Source organism: Sinocyclocheilus rhinocerous, unplaced genomic scaffold (assembly GCF_001515625.1).
Source record: "Sinocyclocheilus rhinocerous isolate Xijiao unplaced genomic scaffold, SAMN03320098_v1.1 scaffold2648, whole genome shotgun sequence".
Lineage (NCBI taxonomy): Eukaryota > Metazoa > Chordata > Actinopteri > Cypriniformes > Cyprinidae > Sinocyclocheilus > Sinocyclocheilus rhinocerous.
This window is the reverse complement of record NW_015655994.1, coordinates 254496-270578: the sequence shown is the minus strand read 5'-3', so window position 1 is coordinate 270578 and position 16083 is coordinate 254496. Positions and strand designations below refer to the sequence as shown.

General features: G+C 44.0%; 3 protein-coding genes across 4 annotated transcripts in view; 1 reads left to right on the top strand and 2 right to left on the bottom strand.

Moving 5' to 3' along the window:
• Nucleotides 1-3853, top strand: part of LOC107719044 (rho-related GTP-binding protein RhoA-D) — a 5215-nt gene extending 1362 nt beyond the window's left edge. The window contains exons 2-6 of one of the 2 annotated variants that reach the window (XM_016526348.1): nucleotides 825-891; nucleotides 1857-1988; nucleotides 2050-2170; nucleotides 2240-2370; nucleotides 3406-3853. In XM_016526348.1, the coding sequence (XP_016381834.1) occupies nucleotides 868-891; nucleotides 1857-1988; nucleotides 2050-2170; nucleotides 2240-2370; nucleotides 3406-3579 (582 nt within the window). In that variant the 5' untranslated portion in view covers nucleotides 825-867 and the 3' untranslated portion in view covers nucleotides 3580-3853. Of the gene's footprint in view, nucleotides 1-824; nucleotides 892-1727; nucleotides 1989-2049; nucleotides 2171-2239; nucleotides 2371-3405 lie in introns of those variants that run through there. The other variant, XM_016526349.1, reaches the window with a different exon arrangement.
• Nucleotides 3854-4582: 729 nt separating this feature from the next.
• tmem43 (transmembrane protein 43) lies at nucleotides 4583-10661 on the bottom strand. Its single transcript, XM_016526357.1, has 7 exons — nucleotides 10466-10661; nucleotides 10261-10398; nucleotides 10059-10193; nucleotides 9222-9320; nucleotides 5334-5435; nucleotides 5144-5261; nucleotides 4583-4988 (listed from the first exon to the last, which is right to left on the bottom strand). Exons 1-7 carry the CDS (start codon nucleotides 10475-10477, stop codon nucleotides 4786-4788), a joined length of 807 nt encoding a protein of 268 aa, XP_016381843.1. The 5' UTR covers nucleotides 10478-10661; the 3' UTR covers nucleotides 4583-4785.
• Nucleotides 10662-14802: 4141 nt separating this feature from the next.
• Nucleotides 14803-16083, bottom strand: part of ndufaf3 (NADH:ubiquinone oxidoreductase complex assembly factor) — a 2311-nt gene continuing 1030 nt past the window's right edge. The window contains exons 3-5 of the mRNA XM_016526343.1: nucleotides 15708-15774; nucleotides 15081-15181; nucleotides 14803-15003 (exon numbers count right to left, since the gene is read on the bottom strand). Of these exons, the coding sequence (XP_016381829.1) occupies nucleotides 14917-15003; nucleotides 15081-15181; nucleotides 15708-15774 (255 nt within the window). The 3' untranslated portion in view covers nucleotides 14803-14916. The remainder of the gene's footprint in view (nucleotides 15004-15080; nucleotides 15182-15707; nucleotides 15775-16083) is intronic.

Genomic DNA, 16083 nt, shown 5'->3' with positions numbered 1-16083 from the left:
AATATTATTATTATATGTAGCCTATATTTTCGGTGCATCCCTACTTACATCCCCTCCTTGTTTACAAATCTGAAGTAAGTCCATACATCCGATTTAAACGTGGACGGGGCTTTCCTGATAACTTTCCGCGATGCCGCCCTCTTTATTTTACTAACTTACTGCATGCTGAAGGTGACCCAGCTGACTCACCAGAAAAAACTCAACCCCACCATCTAGTGGATTGTAAAGAAATTGATTTTATTATTCTACCAAATAGTATAATAAAAGATCGATACTTGGCGTCCGTGTATCGATACAGTATTGCCGCGGAAAATATCGCGATACTATGCTGTATCGATGTCCCCCCCACCCCTACATATTAACTTGTTATTCATCAAAGAATCCTGAAAAAAGTATCACAGCTTCCAAAGAAATATAAAGCAGCACAACTGATAATAAATCAGCATATTATAATGATTTCTGAAGATCATGTGACACTGAAGACTGGAGTAATGATGCTGAAAATACAGCTGCGCATCACAGAAATAAATTACAGTTTACAGTATATTAAAATAGAACACTGTTATTTTAATTTGTAATAATATTTCACAACTTTACTGTATTTCTGATCAAATAAATGCAGCCTTGATGAGCAGAAGAGACTTCTTTAAAACACATTAATAATCTGACCGATCCCACACTTTTGAACAGCAGTGTAGTGAATATAAAATATAGCGAAAGGCATTTCTGTATACCACGGGTTCGATTCTCATACACAGCTTAAATGTAATTGATTTGATTTCCTGATGTTGAGATCAGATATAATGTGTGCGTGTTGTTGTTAGAGCTGGGAGTGGATCAGCCGAGCGAGACTCTCTCCGCGCAGGAATGGCGGCGATCCGTAAGAAACTGGTGATCGTGGGCGACGGCGCGTGCGGGAAGACCTGCCTGCTCATCGTCTTCAGCAAAGACCAGTTCCCCGAGGTCTACGTGCCCACCGTCTTCGAGAACTACGTGGCCGACATCGAGGTGGACAGCAAGCAGGTGAGGAGCGAGCGGTTCGTGCGGCCGCGAGCTGTGCTAACGCTAGCGTGTGGTGTTTCAGGTGGAGCTAGCGCTGTGGGACACGGCGGGTCAGGAGGACTACGACCGTCTGCGGCCGCTCTCTTACCCCGACACCGACGTCATCCTCATGTGCTTCTCCATCGACAGCCCCGACAGCCTGGGTGAGTCTCGCGCTAGCTGCGCTCACGCTAGCCTCGTGCCCGCTGACCTCTGACCCCTCTGACCCGCAGAGAACATTCCCGAGAAATGGACTCCGGAGGTCAAGCACTTCTGCCCCAACGTTCCCATAATCCTGGTGGGCAACAAGAAGGACCAAAAAAAAAAACTTGAAGCAGTTTTTCATTTGTGTCTTTTTTTCTATTGTATTTGTCCTTTGCATTTTTTTATTACTGACATGTTAATTATTTTCAAATCATTTTGAGAACTTTTTTTGTTTGTTTGTTTTTTACTAATACTGCTGTGGTATTGAGAATTGTGAAATTTCACTGTAGATGTCATAGCAAACGTATTTACAGAAAATATTTTTCTGAAATATATACATGCATGTGTGTATATTTATATATACATAATAAATATACAAAGTACACACATATATATTATGTAAACAAAAACTTTTATTTTGAATGCGATTAATCGTTTGACAGCACTAATATACATCAATATAAATGAAATGTCAATTGATTTCCCGATTGTGATTTTATGATGAAATATACTCTGGAGGCGTTGGAGTCGAGTCGTTCTCTGGTCTGGCCGGGCGAGTAACGCTGCGAGACTCTCTCCGCGCAGGAATGGCGGCGATCCGTAAGAAACTGGTGATCGTGGGCGACGGCGCGTGCGGGAAGACCTGCCTGCTCATCGTCTTCAGCAAAGACCAGTTCCCCGAGGTCTACGTGCCCACCGTCTTCGAGAACTACGTGGCCGACATCGAGGTGGACAGCAAGCAGGTGAGGAGCGAGCGGTTCGTGCGGCCGCGAGCTGTGCTAACGCTAGCGTGTGGTGTTTCAGGTGGAGCTAGCGCTGTGGGACACGGCGGGTCAGGAGGACTACGACCGTCTGCGGCCGCTCTCTTACCCCGACACCGACGTCATCCTCATGTGCTTCTCCATCGACAGCCCCGACAGCCTGGGTGAGTCTCGCGCTAGCTGCGCTCACGCTAGCCTCGTGCCCGCTGACCTCTGACCCCTCTGACCCGCAGAGAACATTCCCGAGAAATGGACTCCGGAGGTCAAGCACTTCTGCCCCAACGTTCCCATAATCCTGGTGGGCAACAAGAAGGACCTGCGCCACGACGAACACACTCGCCGCGAGCTCTTCAAGATGAAGCAGGTGCGCATTGGCTGAACATGTGGGAAGCAGGACTTTTATTTTGAAAGCCCATTCTCCGTCTCCAGATTTCTCAAATAAACAAACCCTGTTATTTATTACTTTTAGATTACGTAGCATGACATTATATATCAGTTGGCTAAAAACCTCTGTTGGTCGACCGCTGAGGTTCCTGTGGGTCCTTAAGAAATGAAAAACCTTAAATGGAGTAACACAAGGCGTAATTTCAGGAGGACCGAAGTTTGGCCGATTTATTAAACTCCAAATGTGCCGTTGTTTTGCGTTCTGCAGAGCATTTATGCCGAACGATCGCTTATGATCTACTGATGAAGACGCAAGTTTAAATGAGCAGCTGTATTCGTAAAGCATAGGCTTTTCAAAATAAGAGTCTCTGTGTGTTTCAGGCTTGTTTGTACAGTAAAACACACATTTAAGTTACTTGAAATAAGTGTTAATAATTAATAATAAGGTGGATATATAAACCGATTCATATATTGCTCTGATTTATCGGCCCATGTTTGGCACTTCCTGATTATTGGAATCGGCTGAAAACATCTGAGGTCAGAAACACAAAGAATTTCAAAATAAGAGTCTCTGTGATTTTCAGGCTTGTAACCAAAGCCAAAACCTCAAAAGAACATACTTTTTTTTACTTTAAATAAAATAAACATTACCTGAAGTTAAGTATAAACAGCTTTCTATTTCAGTTAGTTGCCACGGCAACATTTCTAATTTTAATTCTCACTTGATGTACTAAAATGACTAAAGCAGAAATAAAAAAACTACTAAAACTGACAACTTTAACTTGGAAGCAGAAAATCTAAAAATAAAAACTATAATAGAATCTCAGTGATGCTAAAATATACACTGGTTTATAATTAAAAGTCCCACTTATGCAAAAAATCTTTTTTGTCCTGGTTATAATTAGTGTTTTGTTCACTATACAGTATATAGATGTTACTAGTATCGGCACAATTTTTTAATTGCCTTTCTGTGAACACACGGCTGTGGTTTGTGACGTCTCTGTCTCTCCCGCAGGAGCCCGTCAAGCCGGAGGAGGGCCGAGACATGGCCAACCGCATCTGTGCCTTCGGATACATGGAGTGCTCCGCCAAAAGCAAGGACGGCGTGCGGGAGGTGTTTGAGATGGCCACCAGGGCGGCGCTGCAGGCACGCAAGGGCAAGAAGAGCAGCAAATGCCTGCTGCTGTAGACGGACTGCGCTCGCCTCCTTTTTATTCCTTCTAACTGCATCAGTTCACCTAGTGTTGAGAGTTTATGTCAGTATTTAACGTTTCTGTTCGTACACCACTGAATTCGCCACATTCAGACTCTGCGAAAACACAAATATGCAACGACGACTTCGAGAGACAACAGATCAGGACCAAGGTGCGCTGCACGCCGCGGACCAGACTTGAAATGCATTCTTTTGTCTTTCACAATCAGCAGAATTTGGTATGTTTGTGTATTAAAGCCTTTATAAGACGCGTCTGCTGGTTTGTGTTTCTCCTGCTTTGATTGTTTGAAAACAGCACGTCATTGAGGATTCGTTCTTTATTTCACACACAAAAACAGATTGCAAATAAAGTTCCTGTGGAAAAATAAAAGTGAAAACGCTGAAGACGCGAGTTGGAGTTTATAATGGGGTTTTAGTTTGAGTGCGCTGCACGAAATGATTTTCTTACATTGTATTTTCAGCTTTTTCTAGTACAAATATACAAACATTCTTTCATCAAGAGACATTTGTTGGCGATGCAAAACAACAGAAGATGTGTAGTCGTGCTTTCTGAAAAACTGATCAAAATGAAGTGAGTTCATGCTTAAAATAAACATCTGACAGTGGTCTGAAAAATGATCTTAATTCAACTGAAAAACAAAATCATGTCCCTGACCTCACTGACAGATATTTATTCTCGTTCTGAGCAAAAACTCAACTTTGATCCGTTTTTCTGAGGATTTGTTTTTTTTTTCTTTACCATAAACTCGCTTAATTTGGATTTTTTTTTTTCCAGAAAAGAGGACTTAATATCTTAAGTCATTGTGAATCTCCAGAAAATGTATCTTGATCTAAAAATGTTTTTACTGGAAAACAAGACACTGTCAGTGTAAAGTAAGATCTGTGGTAAACATAACTTGACAATATTGAGGTTTTACTCAAAATTACACACATCCATACTGAAAACATGAATTTTGAAGCTGTTGTGCTTTTTTTTTTAAAAGATGCATGTTTATGACTACATGAGAGCATTTGGGTGTGAATGTGTGCAGTTTATGTTGTACAACTAAAGTGATCAAGTCTTGTTTAGTGAATTGAGAAAGCCCATTATAAACCCCACAGAAGTCTTCTCGGCTGCAGCACTGTGTAGAAATGCAGAGAAGCTCAGAGTTGCTGGAGGCTTTGCTCGAGACGTCAAACTAGTCACTGGTTTTTCTTGGACGGGGCTCTGGCGTGTGCGAGGAGAAGCGGCAGGAGTGCGAGCAGCGCGATCATCCCACCCAGCAGAGGCCGGTAGAAGATCCATCCGACGGAGATGGTGAGCAGTGAGAGCGAACACGAGACGCAGAGCGCGAAGATCTTCAGCCCCGCAGACACCAGCTCCCTCAGCACAGGAACCCAGTCCACTGGAGCAGACACAGAGAGAGAGTCAGGACGAGACAGTTACCCATCAGCCCTGAGAGAGAGTGTGTGTGTGTGTGAGAGAGAGAGAGAGAGAGAGTGAGAGTGTGTGTGTGAGAGCGAGTGTGTGTGTGTGTGTGTGTGTGTGTGTGAGTATTACCCAGCGTGTATATGATCCGCGTGCTCAGACTGACGCCCAGAAACATGAGCGCCCAGCCGCCGAGCCTCAGCGCCCAGGTCTTCATGTTGTTCAGCTGATGTTCTCTGGCAAACACCTCCTGCGGGAACACAAGCACACGTGAGCGTCACGCCTGCAGAGGCGGATCCCTGCGACCTGTGACCCCACACACCTCTGCTGACAGATCGCCCGTGTAGAGGATCTCCAGCACGTCTCCGGAGCGCGTCCTGAAGGGCTTCAGCTGATTGCTCTGCTGCATCGCCACCACACTCACCTACAACACACCAGAGACTAACTATAACCTGATGCATCATATCTGATACAGTGAGAAGATGGAGGAGAAACAGCTCGACTTTATTCAGAGACTCAAACTGCACATGCTGATATTTCTCGTGAGTGTGAGTGAGAGTGAGTGTGAGTGAATGTGAGTGTGAGTGAGTGAACGTGAGTGAGAGTGTGAGTGTGAGTGAATGTGAATGTGAGTGTGAGTGAGTGAGTGTGAGTGAACATGAGTGAGAGTGTGAGTGTGAGTGAGTGTGAGTAGATGTGAGTAGATGTGAGTAGATGTGAGTAGATGTGAGTAGATGTGAGTAGATGTGAGTAGATGTGAGTAGATGTGAGTAGATGTGAGTAGATGTGAGTAGATGTGAGTAGATGTGAGTAGATGTGAGTAGATGTGAGTAGATGTGAGTAGATGTGAGTAGATGTGAGTAGATGTGAGTAGATGTGAGTAGATGTGAGTAGATGTGAGTAGATGTGAGTAGATGTGAGTAGATGTGAGTAGATGTGAGTAGATGTGAGTAGATGTGAGTAGATGTGAGTAGATGTGAGTAGATGTGAGTAGATGTGAGTAGATGTGAGTAGATGTGAGTAGATGTGAGTAGATGTGAGTAGATGTGAGTAGATGTGAGTAGATGTGAGTAGATGTGAGTAGATGTGAGTAGATGTGAGTAGATGTGAGTAGATGTGAGTAGATGTGAGTAGATGTGAGTAGATGTGAGTAGATGTGAGTAGATGTGAGTAGATGTGAGTAGATGTGAGTAGATGTGAGTAGATGTGAGTAGATGTGAGTAGATGTGAGTAGATGTGAGTAGATGTGAGTAGATGTGAGTAGATGTGAGTAGATGTGAGTAGATGTGAGTAGATGTGAGTAGATGTGAGTAGATGTGAGTAGATGTGAGTAGATGTGAGTAGATGTGAGTAGATGTGAGTAGATGTGAGTAGATGTGAGTAGATGTGAGTAGATGTGAGTAGATGTGAGTAGATGTGAGTAGATGTGAGTAGATGTGAGTAGATGTGAGTAGATGTGAGTAGATGTGAGTAGATGTGAGTAGATGTGAGTAGATGTGAGTAGATGTGAGTAGATGTGAGTAGATGTGAGTAGATGTGAGTAGATGTGAGTAGATGTGAGTAGATGTGAGTAGATGTGAGTAGATGTGAGTAGATGTGAGTAGATGTGAGTAGATGTGAGTAGATGTGAGTAGATGTGAGTAGATGTGAGTAGATGTGAGTAGATGTGAGTAGATGTGAGTAGATGTGAGTAGATGTGAGTAGATGTGAGTAGATGTGAGTAGATGTGAGTAGATGTGAGTAGATGTGAGTAGATGTGAGTAGATGTGAGTAGATGTGAGTAGATGTGAGTAGATGTGAGTAGATGTGAGTAGATGTGAGTAGATGTGAGTAGATGTGAGTAGATGTGAGTAGATGTGAGTAGATGTGAGTAGATGTGAGTAGATGTGAGTAGATGTGAGTAGATGTGAGTAGATGTGAGTAGATGTGAGTAGATGTGAGTAGATGTGAGTAGATGTGAGTAGATGTGAGTAGATGTGAGTAGATGTGAGTAGATGTGAGTAGATGTGAGTAGATGTGAGTAGATGTGAGTAGATGTGAGTAGATGTGAGTAGATGTGAGTAGATGTGAGTAGATGTGAGTAGATGTGAGTAGATGTGAGTAGATGTGAGTAGATGTGAGTAGATGTGAGTAGATGTGAGTAGATGTGAGTAGATGTGAGTAGATGTGAGTAGATGTGAGTAGATGTGAGTAGATGTGAGTAGATGTGAGTAGATGTGAGTAGATGTGAGTAGATGTGAGTAGATGTGAGTAGATGTGAGTAGATGTGAGTAGATGTGAGTAGATGTGAGTAGATGTGAGTAGATGTGAGTAGATGTGAGTAGATGTGAGTAGATGTGAGTAGATGTGAGTAGATGTGAGTAGATGTGAGTAGATGTGAGTAGATGTGAGTAGATGTGAGTAGATGTGAGTAGATGTGAGTAGATGTGAGTAGATGTGAGTAGATGTGAGTAGATGTGAGTAGATGTGAGTAGATGTGAGTAGATGTGAGTAGATGTGAGTAGATGTGAGTAGATGTGAGTAGATGTGAGTAGATGTGAGTAGATGTGAGTAGATGTGAGTAGATGTGAGTAGATGTGAGTAGATGTGAGTAGATGTGAGTAGATGTGAGTAGATGTGAGTAGATGTGAGTAGATGTGAGTAGATGTGAGTAGATGTGAGTAGATGTGAGTAGATGTGAGTAGATGTGAGTAGATGTGAGTAGATGTGAGTAGATGTGAGTAGATGTGAGTAGATGTGAGTAGATGTGAGTAGATGTGAGTAGATGTGAGTAGATGTGAGTAGATGTGAGTAGATGTGAGTAGATGTGAGTAGATGTGAGTAGATGTGAGTAGATGTGAGTAGATGTGAGTAGATGTGAGTAGATGTGAGTAGATGTGAGTAGATGTGAGTAGATGTGAGTAGATGTGAGTAGATGTGAGTAGATGTGAGTAGATGTGAGTAGATGTGAGTAGATGTGAGTAGATGTGAGTAGATGTGAGTAGATGTGAGTAGATGTGAGTAGATGTGAGTAGATGTGAGTAGATGTGAGTAGATGTGAGTAGATGTGAGTAGATGTGAGTAGATGTGAGTAGATGTGAGTAGATGTGAGTAGATGTGAGTAGATGTGAGTAGATGTGAGTAGATGTGAGTAGATGTGAGTAGATGTGAGTAGATGTGAGTAGATGTGAGTAGATGTGAGTAGATGTGAGTAGATGTGAGTAGATGTGAGTAGATGTGAGTAGATGTGAGTAGATGTGAGTAGATGTGAGTAGATGTGAGTAGATGTGAGTAGATGTGAGTAGATGTGAGTAGATGTGAGTAGATGTGAGTAGATGTGAGTAGATGTGAGTAGATGTGAGTAGATGTGAGTAGATGTGAGTAGATGTGAGTAGATGTGAGTAGATGTGAGTAGATGTGAGTAGATGTGAGTAGATGTGAGTAGATGTGAGTAGATGTGAGTAGATGTGAGTAGATGTGAGTAGATGTGAGTAGATGTGAGTAGATGTGAGTAGATGTGAGTAGATGTGAGTAGATGTGAGTAGATGTGAGTAGATGTGAGTAGATGTGAGTAGATGTGAGTAGATGTGAGTAGATGTGAGTAGATGTGAGTAGATGTGAGTAGATGTGAGTAGATGTGAGTAGATGTGAGTAGATGTGAGTAGATGTGAGTAGATGTGAGTAGATGTGAGTAGATGTGAGTAGATGTGAGTAGATGTGAGTAGATGTGAGTAGATGTGAGTAGATGTGAGTAGATGTGAGTAGATGTGAGTAGATGTGAGTAGATGTGAGTAGATGTGAGTAGATGTGAGTAGATGTGAGTAGATGTGAGTAGATGTGAGTAGATGTGAGTAGATGTGAGTAGATGTGAGTAGATGTGAGTAGATGTGAGTAGATGTGAGTAGATGTGAGTAGATGTGAGTAGATGTGAGTAGATGTGAGTAGATGTGAGTAGATGTGAGTAGATGTGAGTAGATGTGAGTAGATGTGAGTAGATGTGAGTAGATGTGAGTAGATGTGAGTAGATGTGAGTAGATGTGAGTAGATGTGAGTAGATGTGAGTAGATGTGAGTAGATGTGAGTAGATGTGAGTAGATGTGAGTAGATGTGAGTAGATGTGAGTAGATGTGAGTAGATGTGAGTAGATGTGAGTAGATGTGAGTAGATGTGAGTAGATGTGAGTAGATGTGAGTAGATGTGAGTAGATGTGATTACGGCGGCTGCGTCACACAGACCTGCTCTCGCTGTACTCCACCCACTGGTACATCTCCACCCGCCTCTGCAGCTTCACCGCCTGCACCGTCACGCCGTAGTTCGGGTCGTACAGCGGCTGTAACACAGACACACATCAGTCGACGATTCGATTCAGTTCATTTGATTCATATCTATCAGGTACTGTACATCAAAACAGTCTCTCAACTGAAGCTGTCGACTACCCAGAGAACAATATCAGTTTATTACTATCATAGTAAAGGTTAAAATTAACAACAGAGTCTGAACTGCTAAATCCAATTGCTTTTTATGTTTTCATTCAATTTATTCAAACATATGTTAAATAATTAAGTGTTGAAGTTGCATTTCCAACACAAAAAAGGCAATTGTGACTTTTTATCTCACAGTTTACATATTGCACTTTTCATGTTTTTTCTCTTAATTCTTAAGACTTTACTTCTCGCAATTCTGTTGTTGTTGTTTTTATTTCCACCACAGAATAAAAATAAAAAAGGTAATTGCAACTTATCTCACAATTCAGACTTCTCAGAATTACGAGTTTATATATCGTCTTCTGAGTTTATATCTTGCAATACTGACTGATTCCTGAGAACTGTGAGAAAAAATATGAATTGTGAAATGTAAACTCACAATTATGAGGAAAAAGTCAGAACTGTGAGACTTTTTAATTCCGTTTATTGTGCATATATTTATCGAAACGCTCCTCTCTATAGTTATCCCCCCCCCCGCCCACCACCCAAGTTTATGGACGCGGAATGTCTTTCTTGAGGTAAACGTTACGTCACGTGACACTGTTTATGGACATCTGCACACATGTGCGTGACGTCATCATTACCTGCGCGGTCCGCAGCGGCCCGGACAGGTGAACCAGACGCCCGTCATTCTGAGGGTCTAACATCACGTCCGGATGAAGAGACACGACCTGTTTGAGACCCTCATCCAGAGAGGAGGCCGTGCGCAGAGCGCGCCCCTGCAGACACAGATGATTGACAGATGGATGCACTGCGTGACTGAGCGACTGAATGATCGGGTCTCACCTCATTCGTGAAGAGCACGTAGAACGACAGCGCGAGCAGACAGACGCCCGCCATCACGCCGCCGGCGCTCGCGCTCAGACGCTCCAGGAACCCGGGGGACCGGTCCGTGTGAACGCTTGTGTGCTGCTCACCTGAGAACTGACAGATGACAGGTGAAGACAGACGGACAGTGTTAGCACTGCAGGATCTTATGGATGCGACTTACTGCTTCAGTCATTCTGTGTGTTTCACGACCGCGAATGCAAAGTCTGTAACTTCAACAACTCTGCCGAAACTATCGCTTTGAAACGAGCTTAATAATGTGAGAAAGAGCGAAACTCCCAAAACTTGACTGGTCAAACGAGTCGAGGAAGTGTCTGGCGTGGAGCATGCCGGGAAATGTAGTCACTTTTTGCGCGGAGCATGCTGGGAAATGTAGTCACTTTGCGCGCGGAGCATGCTGGGAAATGTAGTCGTCCAGCTCTAATCTGATTAATGCAGCTATAAGATATAAAGATTTTCTGTAAAGCTGCTCCTTCTAAATCGATGGGATGTGGGAAAGGAAAGCTGCTCCAAAAACATCAGCACCAGCCAGAGGACGCTGACCGCTTGTGTTTCTCATCTAGATCTTCATCTCCCGCTCGTACGACCACATCATGGATCTGTACCGCCGCGCCACAGGCTCAGAGTTCATCCTCAGGGGCCCCAGAGAGACCGACGCTGACGACTGAACGAGTGACACCACACCAGACGAGATCCAACACAAACCACACTTGCAGTGTTGTTTCTTCATTAGATTAGCATTGATTATCATTTCAGTCGTGTGCAGTTTCTCCGGGTGTGCGTCAGTGGGGTCCAGTGTTTCTGGTTCCTCTCCTGTGTTTTACAGAAGAGGGAGAGTCGTAGATGACAGGATGATGATTTCTGGCTGGACGATCTCTTCAAGGCTCAGTATTTCCCCCTGCAGTGGATTTTCTGTGACAGACGCATAACAACACACATTCACGTCCGAGACTTCACTGTAGAACAGCAACAATAATCGTAATGTTCCTGATGTTAGTTTGTGCAGTGAACGTGGTCACCACTGATCAGCTACTCCTCAATATAATGTAGAAACTCTACTTTTCTGTGAAGCTGCTTTGCAACGGTTTGTATCGTGAAAAGCGCTACACAAATAAACATGAATTGGGTTGAACTGGCGTTTGACGTGTTGCAGTGTTTGCTTCATTGCATCTCCTCTAGCAGATGTCGACGTTTTTCTTCGAGTCTTACAGTAGTTAAAGCTACGTTTACACTCTCAGTCCAGATCTGATTATTTGTGTCCGACTGTGTCCCATAGCGCTCTTTGGTTTCTATGAGAAAGTGACACAGCAGTCAGACTGAAACACTTTTGCACTTTATTGTGATAGTCCACTTTAGACATTCTACTAACTATAAGTTACATTGTAACTACATTCTCATTAATTTGCAACTACAGGTCTACTAACTCTCAGAGTCGACTGTTAGGTTTAATGTTAGTAGAATAAGTTGACATATACTTGCAAAGTTTCTCGTAGTCAGTATGTTGTGGATCCATCCAAATAAAGTGTTAGAAGATATTAAGCAGACGTCTACTAATACTCTACTAACTGCTAGTTGACATGTAGCTGCAAAGTTACTTACAGTTAGTAGAATGTCTAAAGTGGACTATCAAAATAAAGTGTTACCGATTTAGTTGTTGTTGATGCTTGCTAAATATGATCGGATCCCAAAGTGCGCGGAGCATGCTGGGAAATGTAGTCGTCCAGCTCTAATCTGATTAATGCAGCTATAAGATATAAAGATTTTCTGTAAAGCTGCTTTGAAATGATATATAAATATACTGAACTTGGACTGAGTGCTCGGTTCATGTATGAATATCATCAATATATTATTATATATTAATCAGAAGCTTCATTTTATTACGGTTATAAATTGTGTTTTATTGTTTCATTATTTTTATTGTTTCACACACACACACAGTCTCTGGACACTCATGACAGCACGCGTACATCTCAGAGACGTCTGCATTACATCTGCAAGACGTGTTGTTTAGAGTGACACACACACACACACAGTGAGCACGCACACACACACACACACACACACACACACACACACATGGCTGAGGCGGATGAAGTGTGTGTTTGGATTCGGCCGCAGAGCGTCAGGATGCCGGAGTTTGATGTGATTGTTCTGGGAACCAGACTGAAGGTAAGAAACATTCACATCCTGATCTGAGATCAGACTAGTGTCCAGTCCTGTAGAGTTCAGCTCCAACCCCAATCAAACACACCTGGAGCAGCTGGTCGAGCTCTGACTAGCAACACTAGAGACGTCCAGGCCGGTGTGCGGAGGTGATCTGGAGCTCACGCTAGATCTGTGTGTGATGATCAGTGATCTGTGTGCTGCAGGAGTGTGTTTGATCTGGACTGATGTCAGTCAATGGGAAGAGGGTCCTTCATATGGACTCCAGCCCGTATTATGGAGGAGAAAGTGCCTCATTTCCCCTCTGCAGGAGGTATATATACCGGTATATACATGAAAACACACACTGGTATCCCTATCATTATGGGCTCACTCCATAGGCGTAATGGCTACAAACTGTATTAAACCTCCCCCTCACACAGAACTACAGGCATTTTTAGATTCTCAAAACATTTCATTCTGTATGATTTGTAAGCTTGTTTCCTCAGGGGGACCAAAAGATGTCCCCAGAAAGTCATAATTTACTGGCATTACTATACTTGTGGAGTCATTTGGCCCTCTTAATGTAGGGAATACCAGTACAGACACACACACGCACACTCACACACACAGACACACTGCTCTCTGCCTCAAACATCCAGAGGTCCCAGTGCGAGCGGTTCACCAGAAGAGCCCACGGCAGCAGCTCCACCAGCAGCGTGTTCAGACCCGCGCGCCACGCACTCAGACGCACCTGCATCGGACTGTCCCACTGCGCCACCGAGTAACACACACCCACACACACACACACACGCGCACACTCACACGCACAGACACACTCACTCACACGCGCACGCACACTCACAAGCACAGACACACACACACTCACACACGCGTGCACTCACACGCACAGACACACTCACTCACACGCGCACGCACACGCACAGACACTCACACACGCGTGCACGCACACTCACACGCACAGACACACTCACACGCACACGCACAGACACACTCACACGCACACGCACAGACACACTCACACGCACACGCACAGACACACTCACACGCACACGCACAGACACACTCACACGCACACGCACAGACACACTCACACGCACACGCACAGACACACTCACACGCACACGCACAGACACACTCACACGCACACGCACAGACACACTCACACGCACACGCACAGACACACTCACACGCACACGCACAGACACACTCACACGCACACGCACAGACACACTCACACGCACACGCACAGACACACTCACACGCACACGCACAGACACACTCACACGCACACGCACAGACACACTCACACGCACACGCACAGACACACTCACACGCACACGCACAGACACACTCACACGCACACGCACAGACACACTCACACGCACACGCACAGACACACTCACACGCACACGCACAGACACACTCACACGCACACGCACAGACACACTCACACGCACACGCACAGACACACTCACACGCACACGCACAGACACACTCACACGCACACGCACAGACACACTCACACACACGCGCACGCACACACACACGCACACACACACACACATACACGCGCACACTCACACGCACGCACAATCACTCACACACGCATGCGCACACACAGACACACGCGCACACACACACACTTACACTCTCACACACACACTCGCGCACACACACACACACACACGTACACACGCACACTCACACACACATACTTACACTCACACTCACACACAGACACACACACACACATATTAACGTTTGTTCTTCTGAACAGCTTTATAAGAGGTTCCAGGTTTCTGCTCCTTCTAAATCGATGGGATGTGGGAAAGGAAAGCTGCTCCAAAGACATCAGCACCAGCCAGAGGACGCTGACCGCTTGTGTTTCTCATCTAGATCTTCATCTTCACTCTCAGAGTAGACTGTTAGGGTAGGTTTAGGGTTAGTAGAATAAGTTGACATATACTTGCAAAGTTTCTCGTAGTCAGTATGTTGTGGATCCATCCAAATAAAGTGTTAGAAGATATTAAGCAGACGTCTACTAATACTCTACTAACTGCTAGTTGACATGTAGCTGCAAAGTTACTTACAGTTAGTAGAATGTCTAAAGTGGACTATCGAAATAAAGTGTTACCGATTTAGTTGTTGTTGATGCTTGCTAAATATGATCGGATCCCAAAGTGCAGAAGAATGGGATTTGCACTGGCAGTCTTGTGTCGTGTGATGATTGTGTGCTAGATGATAGTGCTGTGTATGTGGCGCTAATAAAGAGTGTGATCTATGTGTCTGATCACACGAGCGCAGACTAACCCGTTATCACAGAGGACAGAGACGTGTGTTAATACCTCTAATCTGTGTTTATTCACTCTCCACTCACACACACTACAGCCAGAGATCACGTGACACACTGTACTGAGAGAACATGGCTTCCCAGAGTCCTGTTCTCTGTTATTCGGCCGCAGGAGGAGGGATCAGGCCTGCCGCGGCTAACCGTCTCTCGCTGGACAGGAAGTTGAACGTCGCACATGCGTTAGGCTGCGAGGAGAAACGTTTCACTGTTAAACTGCTGTAACGTGTGGGTTTATTCCAGACGAGCGCAGAGACGTGTTTACCGTGTCCTGAACCTCCACAGCGATGCCCTTCTTCTTCAGGAAGTCCAGCACGCTTGGATCCAGACGCTCCGTACGAGCCCCCGTCCCCAGAACCAGAATCTCTGCAAGACCACCGGCAGCCCGGGTTACTATCAGAACTAAAACCACCAAAAACCATTATAATGCTGATTTTACTTTAGCTAGTTGCCAAGGCAGCATCTCATTGTCATTTAGTTTAACGTGCTATACTGAAATAACTAAAACTTATTTTAGTTTGAAATTAAAATGAATAAAAACTGTATAGAATTTAAAAAAAAAAACAATGACAAAAAGCACAATGAAATTACTAAAACTAAATCAAATTAAAAAGAAAACATAAAAATAAAAACTAATTCAGAGTATTAATAAAAATGTATACTATCTCGATACTAAAATAAAACTGCACTGCATACTGACTACGATACATTAAGACATGACCTCGTTATGGTTATTAATTAATAAAGTTCAGGAATAAAGTCCTGAAGAAAATAATGACTAAGATTGCACATCTGGACAAATGCAGAACATCTGTGTGTTTAGTGCATACTATGAACACTGCAGAAGCTGAAGTATTTACTGTAGTGTTTACTGTAGTAAGTGTTTAATCACCGATGCGTGGCTCCAGAAGGTAAAATAGAGACAAACTCTCCACCGTGATGTCCGTGTGATGGCCCACCTGCAACACACACACACACACACACACACACACACACACACACACGAGTCAAGCTGAGAGCATGTGCTATCATCCTGTAGCACATAAAGGAAGGAGGAAAAATGCTGTGAAATCCAGCAGAACAAACATGCAGGTGCACCTTATTGCGATTTGCCGCAGCGCTGGGACACGGGAGGAGAAGAGAGAGCGCCGAACTCTGCAGCTCCTTACAGACTTGCCACAAGAAATGCCTGAATGAGCCGCCTGAGAAAACACACAACATATTTAAGAAGCACATACACTGGATTCATGCCATTGCTATTATTAATT

What these genes read in the sequence shown, in the direction of transcription:
- tmem43 (XM_016526357.1), bottom strand. An exon ending in AGTACAGCGAGAGCAGGTCT is followed by an intron (nt 5,436 to 9,221) that starts GTGTGACGCAGC and finishes GGTGTGTTGTAG; the next exon opens with GTGAGTGTGGTGGCGATGCA. An exon ending in GCGGATCATATACACGCTGG is followed by an intron (nt 4,989 to 5,143) that starts GTAATACTCACA and finishes TGTCTGCTCCAG; the next exon opens with TGGACTGGGTTCCTGTGCTG.